At 38.9% G+C, this 23,303-nt stretch overlaps 1 protein-coding gene across 5 annotated transcripts in view; it reads left to right on the forward strand.

Annotated features, from left to right (window-relative positions):
* The window catches only part of GPATCH2 (G-patch domain containing 2), a 200,365-nt gene that overhangs the window by 125,223 nt on the left and 51,839 nt on the right, over positions 1–23,303 (forward strand). For 4 of the 5 annotated variants that reach the window (XM_010599412.3, XM_023538698.2, XM_064276904.1 and 1 more), the window contains one exon: positions 18,677–18,716. The exons of the other annotated variant lie outside the window; for it this stretch is intronic. In XM_010599412.3, the coding sequence (XP_010597714.1) occupies positions 18,677–18,716 (40 nt within the window). The remainder of the gene's footprint in view (positions 1–18,676; positions 18,717–23,303) is intronic. 5 annotated transcript variants of the gene reach the window in all.

Consider the following 23,303-nt stretch of genomic DNA (forward strand, 5'->3'; position numbering starts at 1 on the left):
AAATACACAGAGGCATTTTATACATGTTATTTCATTCTATATGTGAATACTCAGCCCTCCTGAGTAAGAAAGATATGGGTTACGGGCCTTCTTTTGAATACGAGAAAGCTGAAATGTAAAGAGGCTATGCAGTTTGCTCTCGGTTACATGACTACTAATAATGGATCAAGAACTGAAACCAGGCTCTGGTGCCAACCCTGTGTTCCTTCTGTTGCAACACACTGTTAAGTTGAGGGCAGTAAACTCTGCGGCCCCATTGCCATATCTTGTCATCTTATTCCTTTAGTCTTCATGCTCTGAGTCCCTTAAATTCATTCTTCTCTCTTTGAGCAGAATATGTTCATCTGCAATGTCTTCCCATCACTTTATGTGACCACCACGTGATAATGTCTGACAGCCAAAGCGAAGTGAGACTCTTCAGTCTCCTATGGTAATCCGGTTAACAAATGGTCCACTTCTCAGTGTTATGTGAGCTAGTTGTCATTGACTCACCCCCTTCCTGGTGCTTGCACTAGAATGTAAGGAAAGGATGCGTTAACTATGGTTTTGTGTAATCCTGGTTGAGGTTTACCTTAGAATTTATAATAAAACCCATTGCTGTTGAGTCAATTCCAACTCATAGCGACTCCATAGGACAGAGTAGAACTGTTCTGTAGGGTTTCCAAGGAGTGGCTTGTGGATTTGAACTGCCAGCCTTTTGATTAAAAGTTAAACACTTAAGCACTGCACCACCAGGGCTCCAGAATTTATGGTAAAGAACCTATATAATGGCTAGAAATAGTCATTAAATTACTAAATATTTAGAAACTCCTCAACCGGAAAGTAAGCAGCAACTGATATTTTCATTTAGTTAATGATTCCTTCAAGTCAGTATTTTTTTTTTTGCTTTGGAAAATCACCTCCAAAGACGGTCTGAATAGAGGAATACTTTATGTAAAGCGATGTCACTTCATAGAATTTCAAGCTTAACAATAGGTTTTAATAAAGAGGGTAAAAATATTTTACAAATTCTAATGCAATAACATTTTGGAATTTTCACATTTGAAACCATATTGTTAGATGATCACACCATTAACAAACGGTAGCATAGGGCAGCCTTCTTGTTTGTGGCCATTGAGTTGATTCCAACTCATATCAATCCCACGTGACAGAGTAGAATTGCCCTGTAGGGTTTCCTGGACTGTAATCTTTATGGAAGCAGATTGCCAGGTCTTTCTCCCACACAGCTGCTGGGTGGGTTCGAGCCACCTACATTTCCGTCAGCAACTGAGCGCTCCTTTGGAGAGCCTAAAAATTATTGCCATATTTTTACACAAATAACACACACCTTCTGCTTTTGTTTGCCAGCTATGCCTCTCCACCCCCCCCCCACACACACCCTCACAAATACTGCCATGCCAGTCCTCTTCCACGTTACGATAAACGAATTAGCATGGCTCCCTTACGAACATACCTAATGGACGAGGCGAGCATGGCCAGCAAACCAACACAGAAGGTGCATGTTATTTGTGTAAAAATACAGTAATCAAAAGAAAAAGAACTTCTGAGCTGGAGGAGGAAAAAAGATGTTAAGAGTTGGTAGCCCAGTCCAGGAAAACTCACCTCACCGAAAGTTCGCAGTTCAGTAGGGGCAGGTCAATAAAAGTTTGGAGGGTTTCTATGAAAATAATCTGTAACGATTGCAATTATAAAATAAGTTATTTGTAGAAATTTGTTGAACACCCAAATTTGCTGCACACATCAGTATCTGCAGTCTCAATTTTAAAGCTAAACTAACAGGTGCTCTGTGTAGGTATTGAGAAGCCTTGCCGAGTGTCATAACTATGAAAAAAAAGCATTATTTTCATAAAATAACACAATGTTGCACTAATTGTTTAAAAGACCATCTAGTAATCTTTTCCTAGGGAAATGTATTACTGTATTTAGAGTCTAACCATTAATATATACTAGTTTTCTTTAACAGGACGTACTGAACACAAGTAAACGAAATACTTATTTAAAATAAATATAGAGAGTAAAAAGTGACAAGAACCTCCATGTAATCCAGCTAAGGCATAGAAATTAGCATCAGATTCCTGAGTACCATAACATGTTAAGTTTTGAAATTCATATTATTCTGCTAACTTTCTGAAAATGCAAATATTAAAATGTGGAAAAGAAAATAAATATATGACTACCTTTTTAAACAAAAGTTTAAGGCATAATGTGGGGCTACTTTTTATTAAAGGAGCCCTGGTGGCACAGTAGTTAAACGCTCAACTGCTAACCCAAAGGTTGGCGAGCTGTTGGAACCCATCAGCAGGCTGCACGGGAGAAAAGACCTGGTGCTCTTCTCCTGTAAAGCTTAGAGCCCGGGATACCCAGCGGGGCGGTTCTACTCTGTCATTTAGGGTTGCTGTGAGTCAGAATCGACTAGACGGCCCACAACAACACGTCACTTTTTATTAACTCTTCCTCCTTTCGTACGGATCCTGAATGGTGCATAATTTTTTCTATCTAACTTTTTTCCAATTACTGCTAAGATAATTATTTTTATATAGAGATTTGTGATTTATTAAAGGATTTTTATATTTTGCTTGTTCTCATTTTAAAGTATGTGTATTTAGCTGAGGAGTTACATATAGGTCAAAACTTACTTTAAATGCATGTGGGTAACTCATCAGGGCTCTACGATGAGTTCCTTCCAGAAGCAAGTGCCCGGCCCTTATTTCCTCTTTTGCATAAATATCGAGTTTGCTTAAAGCAAGATTTGCCTGGATTAAAGCTTGTGTTCATTGGGAATAGTTCTACGCTTTGAAATTTAGCATCTATTGCTTTATAGTGAAGTTTTCATTAAAGTGGCTCTAACTCTAGATTGAGATAAATAAGATATACTGGATCAATTTCTCCTCTGTCTTCTGTAATTCCCTTGAGCGAGTCATTTAACTTATATATGTCTTAATTATCAGTTTTAGATAATAATTATCACAGTCCTTTCTTATCTAAGACCTTTTTACAAATTATTTATGTAAAATACAGACATTTTTAAAAAACTAAGATGATGCCGATAACGGCCCTTTATGTCATAGAGTGTATTTATCTTTCAGAGAGTTTTCATGTGCGCTGCCCTCTTTAATGCTTCTACTGTTTCTCAAGCAGCATAGCAGGTATTACGCTCCCACTTGGTGGCTCACATGGCTTTTCTAAGCCATGCAACTCCGATCACTCAACCAGAAGTCAATTAAATGTATCACGCTTCTGTCATGTGTTGGGAAACATGCTAAACCTGTAGGAGGATCCTTCCAGGAGCGTTGGTTCCTCTACTCATACTGAGAAATTAAAAACTACTTATTGCAAAAATCTACAGAATAAAAGTCCACATATTACTGTATTCCATTGTATACTGTTGGAGGAAGGAAATTAATATTCATTGAACACCTAGTATGTGCCAGGTATTTATTCTTGTGTAAGCCTCCAAATACTATGAGGGAGGTGGTAGAAGAGGAAGACAACGAGACTCAGACATGTAAGTAGTAATTGGTAAGAGTTCGTTAGCTAGTGAGTGTCACAGCTTATGTCCAAAAAAACCCATGATTTAGCACCCCTAAAATCTCCTGGACTGATATTTGTAGTTTAATTAGAGGCATAAAAGTTTTAAAAGAGCTTCTTGAGCATAGTTGTAGAGTTGATTTTTTTCGTTCAGTAGAAAAATTTAATGAATGAAGAATGTATTTACCATCCTGACTCCCTGGTCCGTAGACTTAAGAACCCAAAAGAATCCATTGCTCTCATTCTTCTTCTTTCATATAGAATATCATGCTGACTGTAGTTGATAAAACTCTGTTCTGTATCTCAAGTCAGTCGTTCATTCAGAAAATATAAGGGCCTACTGTGTTCTAGGTGCTGGATACACAATAATGACTAAGACAGACATGATCCAGGTTTTTGTGGAACTTACAATCTTGTAGAGATAATAGATATTAATCAGTAAGCAAGCTTATAAATGTATAATTATATACTGACATATAAATGCATTATTAGAGTTAATTGCTCTAAAGGAGAACTCAAAACAAAGGAATTTGGCCTTGACATGTAGACAAGAAAGGCTTCCTTGAGGAAAGGAAACTTGGGATCTCTGAATTACCTAAGTGAATTGTTGGTTAGAAGGTCATTTCAGGCAAAGAATTACACATTCTGTGTTCAGGAAACTAAAAGAACACAAAACGGGAGAGAAAAGAGTGTGTGTAGTATGTAATGACAGTGGAGAAAGGTGGGCAAAGGTCAGATGATGCAAAGCTGGGTGGGCTGTGTTAAAGGATTTCTTCTTTCTCCTGAGTACTGGAAAGCCATTTAAGGTTTGTTTGTTTGTTGTTTGTTTTGGGCGTGTGAATGTCTAAAAATTCACAATTGAACTTTGAAATGATCACTGTCACTCTACAGTATGATAAATAGGTTAAAAAAAAAAAGAGAGATAAATAGGTTAGATGGCGTTTATTGTAGATACAGGGAGAGTTGCAGCTTCCCAGGTAAAGCTGCTGGTGACCTGGACTAAAGTGGTATCAGGTGTTGAGGAGTGGGTACATTTAAGAAATGTTTATGGAGTAGTGGGCTTGCTGACTGTTTGAACATGAGAGAGAATGGTTCCCACAGTGCCTTTAGCCGACCATTGGGAGATTGGCCCTGCCATTCACTGATCACCAGATGAAGACGAGCTTTGTATAGGAGACCATGAGTTCAGAGAGGTATTGTAAATGTTTATTTATTAACACTATAATAAACCCATTACATGCTAAGACAAATAACAGAGTTTTATGAAATATAACTACGTTTTCCAAAACAAACAAAAATTAGTGAGAAGAGTGGCAGTTTTTTTTTTTGTTTTTTGTTTTTTTTACCACTTTAATGTCTGGCTTAGTAGATGACGACTGGATTCTCATGTCTGCTTCTGCATTCAGTCTGTGATGAAATGTTGTTTTGATCAAAGTATGTGAAGAAAATACAGTCTCATACAGACATGTAGTTGGAAAAGGGAGGAGTATTTTAATAGTCTTTTCAGATTGTTGTGAATATTCGTTGAAACTATACCAAAACCCAAAGAGTGGTGGTTTCTTAAAGGTTAGTTGTAATATGCGATCGGAGACCACATCAAAGAATTTTTGTACTCCATTTCATTGAAAACACTAGTCTGTCTTATACTTTAAATGGATCATTTACCCGTTGTGATTTATGAAATCAAATATTGGTCATTTGGAAAAAATTACATTTGTTAATATCACCACAAAAACTGTTAAGTATTGAGAAACCATCAAGCGCATGGTGGTGGATACAAGTTTTTGAAAATCGTTAACTTCTGCTTGAAAGCTGAAATTTTATTATTAGTCACAAATACTACAGGCTCACCTCGTTTATTTTTAAGAAAGTGTCTTCCAAATAACCAAGCCTAAGTGTAACAGTCATTTGTCCACTGGTCACCCTTGGTAGTAAAAATGGCGTTCTGTGCGGAGTGGCTTGTTAAGCTTGTCTCTCATACTGTCCCACAAGTGCTTTCCTCAAGACACCACTGTACTTCGATGTGCAGCAGAAGTGCTTTATGGGTACTTCGCATTTCACCACACAGAATATTTTTTTGAAGTGTACTCAAATGTTGACATTTAGTGAAATTATTTTTACCGCTTTATCAAGGACACTGTTATGTAAAATTGGTTTTTTATTTTTCCTCTAAGCTCATGGCAGTGAAAAATACAGTAACGACTAGTTACAAGTGTCTCAGGGACTCTCCCCACCCCCACCCAGGGAAAAATAGACCACACTTTGAAGACAGCCCTTTGAGAACCCTGGCATAGACAGAACCAAGAATACTAAAATGTCTGTATCGTCCTGGGCATCGAAGGTCATCTGGAACTACCTGTCAGTTTCATCTACACGGATACCTGTGCCTTAGTCTGTTGGCATACTCAGTTGCAGTTGCTGCTAAGACCTAGTTCTAACCTAGGATGTAGCTTCTTCTTAATATTCTAACCTCTCACCCAAATTTTCATTTCCAGATCTTAATCTATGAAACCCTGTTATAGGATATTGGGTTTGGAGTTTGGCATATATTTTTACTTCCCCATTCTTGTTAAATGGTTTTGCAAGTCTCTGTAAGAAAATAGTTGTGGTTCTTGTTGCAAATGTATAGTGTAGAAGATTGTACACCATTTCTAAGGTTAATTCAAATTTTCAGTGATAATCCATTTAGGCCAGTGCTATCCAGTAGAAATTTTTGCTGTGATGAAACTGTTTTATATCTGTGCTGTCCATTACAGTAACCGCTAGTACTAGTAGCCACATAAAATGTGCCTATAACACTTAAAATGTGGCTAATGCAAATAAGGAACTTAATATTAATTCAGATTTGAATAGCCACATGTGACTAGTGACTACCATATTGGGCAGTGTAGATTTAGACCATTATATACAAGACCCTCTGTGAAAGTGTTAATATAAAATTATTCCCCTGAGTTCAAAAATAGAAACTTATCTCTAATAATAAAAATCTGTATTACAAACTACAATGGCTCTTTACTTCTGAAAGGCACATTATAGGGTTTCGGTTAAGCCTCGAGCTTAGTTTTGTTCTTTGTGTAGATGTTATATTAATTGACTTCACATGAAACCCTGTACATTTCTACTGCCTGTACTTTAACAAAGGAGCCTTGGTAGCACGGTGTTTAAGTGCTCAGCTGCTGACTGAATGGTTGGCAGTTTGAACCCACCAGCCCCTCCACAGGAGAAAGATTTGGCAGTCTGCTTCCATAAAGGTTTACAGCCTTAGAAACCCTATAGGGTAGTTCTACTCTGTCCTACAGGGCCGTTACAGGTTAGAGTCGACTCAACAGCAACGGATTTGGTTTGGTTTAATGGGAAGTTTAACAATGTGGGTGGGTAAAAGGAATTAAGGACAGCGAGAAGGAATTAGTGTGGAACTCTGCATCTGCAGAGATTTTAGTTCAAAAGCCCCTCTTCCCTAAGGGTTTATTTTCTACTCACTGCTTAAAAAAAAAAAAGAAAAGAAAAGAAAGAAATCCCCTCCCTTCTCTGTATAGTTACTAATCACAGCTGCTCTGCTTGAAAGAGCATTGTAGTGAGGCTCAAGACCGAAGAAGAGTTGACGCCTTTGAATCATGGTGCTGGTGAAGAACATTGAATATACCGTGGACTGCCAGAAGAACAACGAAGCTGTCTTGGAAGAAGTATACCCAGAATTCTCCTTACAAGGGAGGATGACGAGAGTTTATCTCACATACTTTAGACATGTTATCAGGAGGGACGAGTCCCTGGAGAAGAACACCATGCTTGGTAAAGTAGAGGGTCAGTGAAAAAGAGGAAGACCCTCAACGAGATGGATTGACACAGTGGCTGTAACAGCGGGCTCAAGCATAGCAACAATTGTGAGGGTGGCGCAGGACCGGGCAACATTTCACTCTGTTGTACATAGGGTCACTGTGAGTTGGAACTGACTTCACGGCACCTATCAACAACAGCATTCCTGTTATCAGGAGTCCCTGGGTAGTGCAAGTAGTTAACGTGCTTGACTGCTAACTGAAAGGTTGGAGGTTTAAGTCCACAGAAGCAGAAAGGCCTAGCGATCTAGTTCCAAAAACTCAGCCATTGAAAACCCTGTGGAGCATGTTCACCTCTGACACACATGGGGTCTCCATGAGTGGAGTTGACCCAATAGCAACTGTTTTGGATATATTTATTTTTTTCCTGTTATCAGCAGAGCTGTGGTGAGAATTAAATAAAATCTAATTTTATGTAAATGAAATACATATCAGTCTTAGCGCAGTTCCCACCCAAGCAGGGAGAATTGAGCTTAGTCCTGCTGAATCTTGAGAACATTTAATCCCTCCACGCCTCTCAGCCTAGCCTTTCTCTACAGTTGACTAGTTTCAAACTATTCTGTGTTCCCTCCTGCCAGATAGTTCTTTCACTATTAGCTTCCTCCTGAGTCCCTTTTGCTACATCGTCTGGAATCTTGGCTCCAAAGTAAATAAACATCCCTACAACTTCATTCTCTTTAGGCCATTTTTTCCACCTCTCCTTTACGTAAACTAGACTCACTTTCGAGGTGGCTTGGCAGCTTTCATCTCATACAGTCTCATAAGTGCTCTTCCTTGAGACACCGTTGTCCTTCCATAGCACCAGAAGTGCTTTATGAGTACTTTGCATTTCACCACACAGAATATTCTACTGCGTCCTCTTTATTCCCTGTTCATTTTTTTTCTCTAAAAAGTTATAACGGAACTTTTTTTATTCTTTAGGTATTATGCTATGTTCTGGGAACACAAAAAAATTAAAACCGAACAAAATAGAAAACAACTCTTTCCAAAAAACAACAACTAAACATGATGTTAATAGAAGGCAGTGAAACAGACTGGTAGTTCAGAACATAATTAAGCGTCTTAGTTACCTAGTGCTGTCGCTACAAAAATACCACAAGTGGGTGGCATTACAGCTCTAAATGTCCAAATCATGGCTCCACGGTGGTACTTTCTTCCGTGGACCTCTCTCCTAGTTCCTGGGGTCTGCCTGTGATCCTTAGTGTTCCTGCTTGTCGATGGGTCTTCACAGGGGTGTGTCTTCCCCCAGCTGTCTGTGTCTATTCTGCTCTTTCTGTAAGACACTATTCAGAAAGGATTAGGTTTGGGACTCACCCTGCTCGGGTATCACCTCATTGACAAGGTTTGGTCTCATTCATATAACAAAAGAAAATCTCTGAAGTTCTCAGCACAGGGACCCCAGGTCCAAAAGACACGGTGCACTCCTGGCTTTTCTTCTTGCTACCGGTGAGGTCCCTCTTTAGTCTCTGGGATTGGCTCCCTTTAAGCCTCATAGGATGGCAAAACTGACGAATCCCCCACAAGAGTTCATTCACCTTATTTTCATAGCCTTACATGCACCTTATTTGCATTATTAGCAGGCTGTCCAATCCCCTGGGTGGGCCACAAGCACCTTATTTGCATAGTCCCGCCCAATCATTTTATGGGCGTCATGATACCATGGCTAGAAGGGCTATATTAAAGTAATGCACTGCACCGCACCCCTCACTTGCCCTCATTCATAGAGGACTTTGACATCTATACCACAGTCTTTCTTTCTAGTTCAATTTTTACTGTCCTAATTGGGACAACATGTAGAATGGTCAGAAGGAACATAGGCTTTGAAATGAGAATACCTGGGTTCGAATTTCAGCTCATCCACTTAGTTATAAAATCTTTGGTAAATCATTTAACCTCTCTGAGCCTGCTTCTGGGCATAGTGCCTACCTCATGGGGCTGTTAAAGGATTACATGAGAAGGCTACCCTGCTCTTGTTGTTGTTAGGTGCCGTCAAGTTGGTTCCGACCCATAGCGACCCTGTGTACAACAGAACAAAGCACTGCCCAGTCCTGCTCATGATCATTATTATGATTGAGCCCATTGATGCAGCCGTTGTGTCAGTCCATCTTGTTGAACCCTTAGTGAGTGCTCAATAAATGTGGGTTACTCCTATTACCAGCAGAGCTGTGGTGAGGCTTAGATGAAATAATATTATGCTGGCTGTCACAGACAGAATTGTGTCCCCCAAAAATATGTGTTTCTATTTGGCTAGGCCATGATTCCTAGTGTTGTGTGATCGTCTATCATTTTGTCATCTGATGTGATTTTCCTGCACGTTGTAAATACTATATGATATTAATGAGATGGGATTAATGGCAGTTGTGTTAATGAAGCAGAACTCAGTCTACAGGATTAGATTGTGTCTTAAGCCAGTCTCTTTGGAGATATAAAAGAATCGAGCAGAGAGACATGGAGACCTCATACCACCAAGAAAACAGCACCAGGAACAGAGAATGTCCTTTGGACCTGGGATTCCTGTGCTGAGAACCTACTAGTCCAGGGGAAGATTGATGAGAGGACCATCCTCCAGAGCCGACAGAGAGAGGAAGCCTTCCCCTGGAGCTGGCACCCTGAATTCAGACTTCTAGCCTACTAGACTGTGAGAGAATAAACATCTGTTAAAATCATCCACTTGTGGTATTTCTGTTATAGCAGCACTAGATAACTAAGACACTGGTGTTTAACACAATTTATTTTCTTCCTTGACTCCGACAATTTTCACCGGCATACTACTTGATTAACTAACGTCCGTGACCACTCTTGAATATAACCATCCTGTAGAACTAATCTAGGTCTGAAATTTTAAATTGTGTTATACCTTTTCTTACCACAACTTAATAATCTTCTGGCTTTTTCTTTTATTAGGTTCACTACTCTTGCTCTTTAAACTCATCAAGACTGCCAGTCTGAAAGTCCTCTGTTTTCTCCATCCTCTTTCATGAGGTCCCCTATCCTTTCTTATATTGATCCTCTGCTCTTTAGGGTCCTCGCTGTATTAGTTTTCTGTGCTGCGTAACATACTTAGTGACTTCAAAAAGAACCTATTTATTAGCTCACAGTTCAGTCAGTCAGAGGCTACAGTAATCAGGGCTGTGTGGCAGTGGTAGAGCAATAAACATACAAATCAGTGGAACAGAATAAGGTATCCAAAAATATGCCTAACTAATTTTTGACAAAGGTACAAAAAATAGTTCAGTAGAGGGAAGATAGCTTTTCAACAACATTAAAAATTTTGCTCTTTGAAAGACCCTGTTAAAGGGATAAAAAGATAAGCCACAGACTGGGAGAAAATATTTGCAAACCACATATCTGACAAAGGACTAACCTAAACCCGTTGCCGTCGAGTCAGTTCCAACAGCCCCATAGGGTTTCCGTTTCCAAGGCTGTAATCTTTACAGAGGCAGACTGACGCATCTTTCTCCTGTAGAGCAGCTAGTGGGTTTCGAACCACTGACCTTTCAGTTAGCAGCCGAGCACTTTAACCACTGCACCACTACTATCTAGAATATATAAAGAACTTTCAAAACTCAAAAGTAAAAAAAGTCAAATAAGCCAATTAAAAATGGTCAAGAGACATAAGATGTTTTGCTGAGAAGGATACACAGGCGGCAGTTAAGCACACAAAAATACGTGCAATATCATTAGGCATAAATGATGCAATAATGTGAGTTACAACCATAATGAGGCATCACTACACAGCTGTCAGAATGGCTAAAATAAAAAACAGTGACAACACCAAATGCTGACAAGGATGTAGAGAGCCTGGATCACTCACACGTTGCTGGTGGGAACAGAAAACCGTAGACCACTCTAGAATAGAGTTTGGCAGTTTCTTATAAAACTAAACATGCAACTACCATGTGACCCAGCAGTTGCTATCTTGGGCATTTATCCCACAGAAGTGAAAACTATTTTCACAGAAACTTGTACACAAATGTACATAGCAGCTTTATTTGTAATAGCCCCAAATTGGAAACAGCCCAGATGCCCTTCAACAGAATGAATGGTTAAACAAACCATGGAACATTCATACAATGGAGCACTACTCAGAATAAAAAGGACCAAGCTATTGGTGCACACACAACTTGATAGAATCTCCAGAGAATTATGCTGAATGGAAAAAAAAATAAAGCCAATACCAAAAAGATTTTATCCTATATGATTACATTTGTCTAACATTTTTGAAATGACATAATTATGAAAATGGACAATCAATTCGTGGATGACAGGTGTGAAGTGTGGAAGGGGTGGTGGAAGGGAAGTCACTGTAGCTACAGTGTGAAGACTCCTTGTAGTGATGGCATTGCACTGTATCTGAACTACGTCAGTGTCCGTATTCTGTTTGTGATTGCACGCTGCACTTCTGCAGGATGTTACCATTTTGGGAAACTGAGTCAAGGTGTGCAGAATCTCTGCACTATTTCTTAAAAAAAAATTTTTTTTATTTCTTAAAGCTACATGTAAATCTACAACTGTCTCAAAATAAAAAGTTTGATTAAGAAATTGGTAAAACCATTTAGCAGGTAGACAAAAACACAAAGAAATACTAAGATGGGAAAGGTAAGAGAACTAGCAGATCAATCCAGAAGGTCCGACCTTTAGTTAATAGGCATTCCAGAAAGAGAAAAAAGAAAACGGGCAAGGAAATTATCAAAAACAAACATTTTAAACAAATACTGCTGGAACAACTGGCCATACACTTGCCAAAAAAAAAAAAAAAGAATCTAGACACAGGCCTTACACCTTTCACAAAAATTAGCTTAGAATGGATCATAGACCTAAATGTAAGACACAAAACTATACAACTTCTAGAAGATAACATAAGAGAAAATCTAGGTGTTCTTAGGTTTAGCGTGCATTTTTAGATATAACACCAAAAGCATGACCCATGAAAGAAAAATTGATGTTAGACTTCATTAAAATTAAAAACTTCTGGTCTATGAAAGACACTGTCAAGAAAATGAAAAGAGAAACCACACACTGAGAGAAAATATTTCCAAAACACATCTCTGGTAAAAGACTTGTACCCATAATAGACAAAGAAGTCTTAAAACCCAACAGTAAAGAAATAAACAAGCCAATTTAAAAATAGACAAGAGATCTGGACAGATATCTCACCAAAGAAGCTATTAAAAAAAAAAAACGCACTGCCGTGGAGTTGATTCTGACTCATAGCGACTCTTTAGGACAGAGTAAAACTGCTTATACAGTTTCCAAGGGTGTAAATCTTTCCAGAAGCAGACTGTCACATCTTTCTCCCACAGAGTGACTGGTGTGTTCAAACTGACAACCTTTTCAGTTAGCAGCTGAGTGCTTAACCGCTGTGCCACCAGACTCCTTAAAGAAGCTGTAGAGATGGCAAATACACATGTGAAAAGATGCTCAGCGTCATATGTTGTTGTTAGTTGACATTGAGTCAGCTCCAGTTCAAGGATAAAAGAATGAAACACCATCCTGTTCTGTACCATGTTAATGGGTATTAAAAGCCAGCCAATGTTCTCTTGTGATCCATAGGGCTTTTACTGACTAATTTTTGAAAGTAGATCACCAAGCCTTTCTTCCCAATAATCTGTCTTAGTCTGGAAGCTTCACTGAAAGCTGTCCAACATTGGTAACCCTGCTGGTATTTGAAATACCAGTGCAAAGCTTCCAGTATCATAGCATGCAAGTCACCACAGTATGGCAGACAAACAGACGACTGGTAATCATATGTCATTAGGGCATTGCAAATTAAAACAACAGTGAGTTACCACTGCCTAACCTATTAAAAAAATTGGTTAAAATAAAAACAGTGACAACATCGATGGCTGGGGAGGAAGTAGAGCACCAGGAACGCTCATCCTTTGCTGGTGGGAATACAAAATGTTACAGTCACTTTGGAAGACAGTCTGTCAGTTTCTTACAAGGCTAAACATAGGCTTACCATACCATCCCAAAGGATTTGAAAACTTATTTCCACATAAAAATTTGCATGCGAGCCATCTAAGATACTCCATGGGTCTCACTCCTTCGGGCGCAAGGGAGAATGAAGAAAACTAAAGATACAAGGGAAAGATAAGTCCAGAGGACTAATGGACCACAACTACCATGGCCTCCACCAGCTAGGTGCTGCCTGGCTACCACCACTGACTGCTCTGACAAGGATCACAATAGAGGGTCCCAGACAGAGCTGGAGAAAAATGTAGAACAAAAGTCTAACTCACAAAAAAAGACCAAACTTACTGGCCTGATGGAGACTGGAAAAACCATAAGAGTATGGCCCCCTGACGCCCTTTTGGCTCAGTAGTGAAGTCACTCCAAGGTTCACCCTTAAGCCAAAGATTAGACAGGGCCATAAAACAAAACTAGACTAAAGGGGCACAGCAGCCCGGGTGCAGGGAATGGACAGCAGGAGGGAACAGGAAAGCTGGTAATAGGGAACCCAAAGTGGAGAAGGGAGTGTGTTATCATGTTACCCATGCTAACCAATGTCATAAAACAATACATGTGCTGTTTAATGAGAAATTAGTTTGTTCTGTTAACCTTCGTCTAAAAAAAAAAAATCCTTACAAAAAAAAACTTTATCACATATTGTTATGTGACACTGGTGCAACACACTCCCCCTTTCTACCCCAGGTTTCCTGTGTCCATCCAACCAGCTTCTGTTCCTTTCTGCCTTCTCATCCTGCCTCCAGACAAGAGCTGCCCATTTGATCTCGTATATTTGCTTGAACTAAGAAGCACACTCCTCACAAGTATTATCACGTTTTGTGGTCCAGTCTGGTCTTTATCTGGGGGGTGGGCTTCAGGAATGGCTTTACTTCTGGGTTGAGAGACCATCTGTCGGCCAGGGCTCCTGGGGACCCTCCAGTCTCAGTTGGACCAATAAGTCTGGTCTTTTTACTTGAATTTGAGTTCTGCACCACACTTTTCTCCTGTTCCATCAGGGACTCTAAGTACAGTTCTCCGTGAGTACAATTAAGTGTTCTGGAATTCCTCTTCTTCTCAATGTTACCCATAATTTGTTATGATCCACACAGTCGAATGTCCTAGCATAGTCAGTAAAATAAAGATAAACATCTTTCTGGTATTCTCTGCTTTCAGCCAGAAGTATCTATAGACTAGATTTGCCATTTCTAGAATTTTACACATTGAATAATAAAGTATATACTTTTTGTGTCTAGCTTCTTTTGCTCAGAATAGTATGCACCCATGTTACTATGTTCATCAGTATTTCATTGCTTTTTATTGCTGAATGGTATTGAATTATACCAATATACCATAAGTTGTCCATTAGCCTACTGATAGATATTTGCATTCCCTTCATTTGGGATCTGTTGCAAATAAAGCTGCTATGAATATTCAGGCACAAAAAAAAAAAAAAAGAAATTTGCACACGAATGTTTACAGCATCTTTATTCATAATTGCCAGAAATTGGAAGCAACAAAAATGTCCTTCAATAGGTGATTGGATTGAAAAAACTATGGGATATCTGTACAATGGAATATTATTTGGCAGTAAAAAGAAATAAGCCATCAGGCTATAAAAGACATGGATGAACCTTAAATACGTATTACTAAATGAAAGAAGCCAATCTAAAAAGGCTAAATACTGAATAATTCCAATAATAAGACATCCTGGAAAAGGTGAAACTATAATTACAGTAACAAGACCAGTGGTTGTCAGGAGTTTGGGGAAGAGAGGGAGGGATGAGTATGTGGAGCAGAGGGGATTTTTAGGGCAGTGAAACTAGTCTGTAGATACCGTAATGGTAGATGCAGGGCATTGCGTATGTCAGAACCCACAGAACTGTACAACACAAGAAGTGAGCCCTAATGTCAGCTGTGGACTTCAGTTAATAATAAGATGTCAGTAATGGTTCATCGGGTGTAACAAATTACTGCACTTGGTGTTAATAATGGTGTTAATGATAGGGAAATGTGGGTGGGGGAGTATATGGGAGCGCTGTACTTTCTGTTTAATTTTTCTCTAAACTTAAAACTGCTCTAAAATTAAAAAGTCTATTTAAAAAATAAACAATTATTTTTGTAGTGAAAGACACAGAACTTTAGATAGAAAGAGCTCACCCAAAACAGTAAATGAAAAAGGCCCATTACTACTGAAATTATCCTTGTTAGGTGCCATTGAGTTGACCCCAACTTATAAGGACCTTACATAGAACAGAACAAAACATTGCTGGATTCTGTACCATCCTCACAATCCTGATGCTTGAGCCCATTCTTGACTGTCTTTCCGTCTCATTGAGAGTCTGTCTCTTTTTTGCTGACCTTCTACTTTTTAGAACCTCCCAAAAGCATCCAGAAGTCTCTGGGTAGTGCAAACAGTTAACACACTTGACTGCTAAGTGAAAGGTTAGAGGCTAGAGGACAAAGAGAAGTTCCAGGACGGACCTGGAGAGCAGCTCCCCAGCTGAGACCAAGTGGACAGAGGGCTTTGGGAAGGAGATCTCTGGGGGGCCAGAGCTAGAGTAAGAAATGGATGTATTATCTGAAAATTTTCCGTTTGAAAAACTAACAATGGTAAGGATTTAACAAACAAGACTGGTGAGTACATAGAAAACTTACCAAAGGAAGAAAAACAAGGCAACTGTCAACTTAAGGAGAAACAAAAAGAAAGACTCAGAGTAGACAATATTTACATAGTTATAGTAATGTCTGCATTTACAATTGATTAATCAAAAAAAAGTGTCATAACTGGAAATGGGGGTTAGGAGTTATAAAAGAGCTAAATTTATGATAATAAGTCAAAAACCAAGTAATCACAAAATATCAGTATAATCATATTCATTAGAAATATGGAGTTAAATACCAAAAGAAACAACTAAGAAAGTGCGTGCCATCGTGTCTCTAGGCAGAGATTGTTGTGTGCCGTTGAGTCTATTCAGGTTCATAGGACCCTGTAGGACAAAGAAGAGCTTCCCCATAGGGGTTCCTAGGCTGTAATCTTTACGGGAACAGATTGCCAGGTCTTTTCTCCTGAGGAGCAGCTGGTGGGTTCCAACCACCAACCTTTGGTTAACAGCCAAGCTTTTAGCCATTGTACCACCAAGACTCCTTGGACAGAGATTAGGAGTCAGGATAGATGGAGGGAGCAAGATACTGCTGTTTTTATTCCTTTTATTGTTATCTTTTTTTTTAACTGTGAGTATGCATTTGATTTAAAGATTTTCTTTAAAGAAAAAGGTACACAAGTGACCATCTAAGATACAGATACTGGTCTCTTCCCATCTGGCACAAAAGAGGGTGAAGGGAACCAAAGACTCAAAGAAGAAACTAGTCCACAGAACTAATAGCCCACACAAACCATGGCCTCTTCTAGCCTGAGACCAGAACACCTAGATGATGCCCAGCTACCACGACTGACCATTTTGACCAAGGACACAATAGAAGGTTCCAGATAGGATGGGAGAAAAATGTGGAACAAAGCTCAAATTCCTAAAAAAAAAAAAAAACAGACCTACTGAATTGATAGCAACTAGAGAAACCCCCGAGACAGTCTCTCTAAGATACGTTTTTAACTTAGAACTGAGGCCACTCTCGGAGATTACCTTTAAGCCAGAGATTGGCTTATAAAATAAACAATATCACCAGCGAGGAATGTGCTCCCTTAAACAGTCAACTATATGAGACCAAACGGTCAACATTTACTGAAAAGCAGAGATGAGAAGGCACAGTGAGGCAAGGAAGCTAGATCAATGGAAATAGAACAGACAGAACGGAAATAATGAGAATGCTGACACATTGTGAAAATTGTAACCAGTGTCACAGAACAATCTGTTCAAAACTTGTTAAATGGGAACCTAATTTGCTGTATAAACTTTCGCCTAAAAGACAATAAAACATTAACAGGAAAAAGTACAACCCATAGGAGAGAGGATACATGTTAGTCAAATTTCAGAGGAAATTCAGTGAATAATTTGTTTCTAGCTAATTAATCTAGTAATTAACCCAGGTGTCATTTACTTACACCAGTAAGTGTCCGTTCCTACTCAGTGGTGGAATCTGACATGCCACGGGGCATCACTGTCCAGGAGGCTGAGAAATATTTCCGTAAGAGTGCAGACAAAGCCTTCTACGATGGAGGCTGTATTCTCAGGTCGTAGCACTGCAGCATCCTCAAGGATCCCGGGAAAGGTGTCCTGTCAGTGTAAGCCAAGTGCTCTTCTGCGGCAGGATATGGTGACCTACACCCTGGGCAGAGAGGGACCTGACAGCTAAGCTTTTGTTTCTGCACCTGGAACGTGACAGTACTGTTACATTGTAGGATTTTTGCGAGGATCTTAATAAATATCCAGTGTCTAAAGAGTGCTTGGTACATAGTGGTACTTGGTGTTGTTTTTGAAATATTAATAATGGTAACTAATGATAAGAATAATTGTAATATTGATATCATTCCCTATGATTGTGGACTTTTAGCAGTTAATTTGCCACATTGCCTCTTCATTTTCCTAGTCCTTGATGTTTGCAGTTAGTTTTTAGGCAGAATACTGCCAGAGGTCTGGGCAAATAGCTGATGATAACAACCCCCAGAGAAAAGGTCCCCAGTCAGGTCAGTATTAAGAGTCCCAGGGGCTGATGCAGCAATGTAGGGTGGGACTGGCAGGGCGGGGCCCAGTGTGGGAAGGGAAGGCTCCCACTGGGCAGTGATGTCTGTATATTTACTGCTGTTGTTGAGCTTGTTGTCAGGCAGAATTCAGGTTGTTTGAGCTGCGGAAGGAATGGGTCCACGGTACCTTCAGCTGCTGCTCCAGAAGTCACATCTTGGGCTTTTGTGTGACCGTGCATGAGACCATAAGCCCAGTGCTGTCGAGTCAATTCCGAGCCAGAAGGATATAACATTCCTGTTTAAGATTCTTGTTAAGATCCTTATTTAAGATTAAGCATTTTTTAAAATTCCAACAATCAAATGGTCATAATTTGTTGTAATGACACTGTAATTAAGTTGTGGTAAATGATAGCATTTGTACGTTTTATAACCAGAATTGATTCGTAAAATGAATACAGTCCCAGCAGTTTATGTTAACATAATTAAATGGAAATGTAATTCTAACTCAGTTTGCTTATTAAATTGAAAATTACTGGGTTATGAGCGCTCTTACATTTCTGTCAAAATTGGTGTAAGTCTAGAATTACATGAAATATCCATTAAAATAAAGCGATTTTAAGGCTGTATTGCTGGTGAAGAATGAATTTCTTAAAGCCCACGCAGATTGGTCTTGTGATAGCAGGCGCTCTTAGCTAGGTTCTCGCTAATTCCTCATCTCTTTCCTCTGCAGCCATTGGTTTAGCCCTGGGGCTAGGACAGAGCATGGCCAGGTAAGAACCGTTCTCGTCTGAAAGGAAGTTGCTCAGGCTCCTTCAAATATTTAACTATCCCCCTTCAGGGCAGTAGATCAGCTGTATGCAAGGATATAAATCCCCAGCTTGTTTTAAAAGGAGTTAATTGTGCCGGTGCTTCAGACACTGGCTAAATGAACAGTCCTTGATGAGCACCAGAGTTCTCCTTCACTGCCACCGTCTTCAGTCACGAATTTGACCCCTGGAATGCTCTGGAATGCACTTGTTGGTCAGACTTCAGTCCTTAAAGTGATTTTTCAAAAAGTTAAGGTATCAATGCGTAAGAAATTGATTTGTAGTAACTGTACACCAGCCAGCAAGAGAATGTGTTTAACTTTGAAAGTGGCAATGGTTTCTTACAAGTTTTTATTTCTAGATGAGTTAGTTGTTTCATTAAAAAAATCTCTGATTAGTATGCATGGCAGCACAGCGATTAGTTGACATGGCAAGAATTTGATGTTCGTTTTAGTTAACTTGACATGTAAAGTAAGTAGCCTACTTTCTCTGCCCCTTAAATATACCCATACCCCCCCTGAAGCCCGGTAAGGCAGTTTAGGGCTCATACTTGTGCCAAAGTATGAAGCACGTAGATTTTGCATAAAGTTTGCATCCTTGCAAAACTTCTTTTTTTCGTTATCAATTATGAAAGTTATTTTTTAAGTGAGTCAAAAATATGATACATAAGAAAGTTGACCTTTAAAATAGGCGGGGATGATAAACCTCAAATCCAGAGGGGGTGCTTTCTCAGGGGTGGGGGGTGAGTGGTCCATAGGGAGGGGTTTGTTCTAGGCAGTGGTAATTGGTTACAGAATGATATTGGTGAGGCTTTATCTCTTCAGCTGGGTGGCAGGTCCACGGCTGCTCGCATATGCCATAGTTCTTTTACTTCTAAAGGAAGGTGCCAAGTACTTCATTATCAGCTGTACTTTGTTTCTTAGCACCCATGGGCATAATAAAAGAAAAATATTTCGTGAATTTAGTTTTAATGATTTTTCATAAACTTGCCTTTTTCCATGATGGCAATTTGCTTCTTTAAAAATACTTCTCATGTTAATAATGAAATATGTACCACTGTTCATAAACATTTGGAAATTAACTAGACTACGAGAAATTACATCTATGGTAAAAATGGTATGTTTCTTTTATTTATTATAACAATGCAAAAGTCAAACATTGCTTTCCCCTGTGATTCATATCCTTCTGTATACAAGGCTGAGCTCTAATGTCTATAAGATTCTCCTCATAGTAGCAAGTTACATCAGGATGTATTTTACCTCAAAATAAAATTTTTTATAAAGTTCATTTTCTGCCCTTCAGAATTTGAGAAATACTGAAGTGATGCTATAAATTTGTATTTTAGATTACAGTATACCTGATTGTTTCCAGCCAAGCTTACTTCTGCAGCTAAAGATGAACTAATAGCTGATAACTAACATCACCCTTTTACTTAAACTTTGGTATGCCATCTCAAATTTTTATTTTGATTAGACAGGTTACTAATTAATGAATACAAACATATCTGTATCCAAAAACACATACATTTTATATTTTATATTTTAAGGGATAATAATTCCTTAGTTCGCCTTAAACCTGTCTAATGATAATAATTATAGTGCAGTAAAGCCTTGGCTAACCCTAGATACAAATGATGACTTCCCAGACCATGAAGAAGTACAGACTCACCATATATTGTGGAATGAATGAGGACGGCATGCATGGTCTCCCATACCAACGTATCAACGCAGAGAAATGATCATACCAACACCACTTCTTTTGAAATCCTACCCTTTACTATTCTTCTTCTTTCTTTGTGTTCTTTAGTGCTGAATCCATTTCCATTCTGTGCATAGTAACCATTCCTTTAATATACATTTATGGGAGCCCTGGTGGCATAGTGGTTAGGAGCTCAACTGCTAACCAAAAGGTCAGCAGTTCAATCTACCAGCCGCTCCTTGGAAACCCTATGGGACAGTTCTGCTGTATCCTGTAGGGTCACTATGAGTCGGAAGCGACTCAACGGCACATAACAGCAACAAAAACATCCTTAATGTACATTTATTAAATAACTACTACGTATCAACTATTACCTATTGGGTACTACGCTAGATGTTAGAGATATTTGTATAAAGCAACATAGCTTTTCCCTCAGGTGGTTATAGTCTCGGGTGGGGAAACCAGGAACTACAATATATTGATAAATGTTTGCGAAGACACTAGAGAGAGCACGATGGAGGCCACAAAGTAGAAATGTCAGGGTCTGTGCGGGGGTGAAAGAGAGGAAGGAAAGGCAGCTTTAAGCTTTTTTCCTGGCCTACTTTAATTCTAAGGCTTTGCCTTCTTGGGCATCCTGTGGTTTGCTGTTTTGACTGAACGTACAGGTATCTTAATGACTCATCGCTCATAGTTCACATTACTTAGTTCTCCTTGTAAGGTCGAAGCACTGTGAGGCAGAGTGTCAAGAGACTTCAAATCCTTCTGTAGACCTTTGAAGAGACACCTGAAACCTGGCTGCCAGTAGACACACTCCCGAGCTGAAATGCTTTAGGAACATGAGGTAGTGAAGAAAGGATTGCTCTGGACTAAGAGCTCCACTCTTTGCTCTTCCTCTTACGTTGGGGATGTGGGGCTTTTAAGAAATCTTGTAAAAATGCCATCAATAAAAAAAAAACTTTTTTTTTTTTTTATTTAGCAGCAGAAACTCTTAGCCTTTCGATAACAGTCAAGGTCATTATCCACAGAGAATGCCTCTCTTCCTGGTTCAGTTCAGTAGTTTTTAATTGTTTAATTATGTATCTTTTACAAACATCACATGTACTAGATTTTGTGTTTATGGATTTTAACGTAATTCTCATACGAGTCATTTTTTAATGTACGTCTGCAGGTCACTAATAAGGGAATTGTATCTCCGTTTGGCCTAAGTCCTAATAAGGGAATTGTATCTCCGTTTGGCCTAAGTCCAGCAATCTGAAAGTTGGAAGGTAAGAAGCACTTCGCACCATATTCAGAAGTTCTGTTTTTGATCAGACTTGACATTATTGAACCAGAACCCCAAAAAATGACCTCACTTGTGACACTGATAGGAGTCCAAGGAAGCAGAAGAGTTCTCATTAAGAAGAATTTTTCTAAACTGGATGAGTACTCTTGCTTACTAGAGCAGGGTGCAAGGATCCTTGTTTCTTTCTACTGGGAATTCATGACCCAATTTCCTTTTTTTTTTCCCTTCAGTGCTTTGGAGCACAGCAGAAATGTGTTGGGTAACTTTTAAATAAAAGCGTATGTTTTCAATTGTTCTTGTAACACTGTAGATTAAATTTTCTGTTTTAACCTGTGAAAGATGAAGGATCAAATATTAACTTGTCAGATTCATGACCCAAACATCTGAGTCCATATTTTTACCTAAGTTTGACTTTAAAGTTACAAAGGTAAACCCAGATTTTCCATTATGTCAGTGAAGAAAGATAAATTTTGTGATAGCCTTTTAATGTAGGTGCACTTTATTAAGTTCCTATACTTGTCTCTTTTTATGTACAGAGACCATTAGAACCATAAATTTGAGGAAGAAAGCAAGTCTTCGTCATGCCTACTAGAAGGAGGTTTAATATCATAGTTCAGAGAAAGTACAATCTCATTTAATTTCATCTGGGTGCTGGCCATTCAGGGAACTATCTAGCCTAATATTTATATCAGATACGTTCTAGTATTTATTTTGGTCATTGTAGTTGTATTTTAAAAAATAAACCATGCAGTTCTTATTTTAGAACATTGCCTTTTGAATTTTGACTTCCTTGTTTTAACAAAAACTACTCAAATAGTGATCAAATATCTCTCTTTTATGTTAAAATTAGAGAAGTTACTTTACTACTGTTTATTGAAGATAAACCCAAAACCTAACCCGTCGCCATCAAGTCGATTCCGACTCATGTTTATTGAAGAGAGGGGCAGAGATTTCATCATGTTACCTCTAGCTATCTGTGTCACAAGTGTTGGTTTGTATGTATTTTTTAAAAAGGCACTAGCCCTGGAAATGCCAAAGTAATTACTTTTTCTTTTAATTTTCAGAAACAGTCTAGTGTTGATGGTACGAAGTGTTTCTAAATTGAAACACTTTCAGATTAATGGACTTAAGACAAATGGGTGCTATTTCCTATAGGTGGTAATAATGAGATATGGCTTCAGCTACTTATCAGATACCAAATCTCACTCCCCATTTCCCCAGCTCATTTATTCATTCAACAAATATTTATTGAGCACGAAAAAGGCTCCAGACACTGTGCAGGATCCGGGAGATGGAAGCGGGGTGAATGATACAGCAAAGGGCCAGAGGTGAACAAGAACATGGTACACACCTCACACTAAAAAGTTCAGTATGGCTGGGGTGTATAATTCAGACGTAAGGAGATTAGGTTGGAAATAGAGGAAAAACGTGATAGATTATAACTTTAGAGACGTCATCAGGTTATGAAGGGCCACGAGAGCCACGTACAAGATTTTGGACTTTATATGAAGAAAAGGAAATCATTGAAGAGTTTTAAATCCAGAGAGTGATATAATCAGATCTACATTTTA

The sequence above is a fragment of the Loxodonta africana genome, chromosome 25 (genome assembly GCF_030014295.1).
Source record: "Loxodonta africana isolate mLoxAfr1 chromosome 25, mLoxAfr1.hap2, whole genome shotgun sequence".
NCBI classification, from domain to species: Eukaryota; Metazoa; Chordata; class Mammalia; order Proboscidea; family Elephantidae; genus Loxodonta; species Loxodonta africana.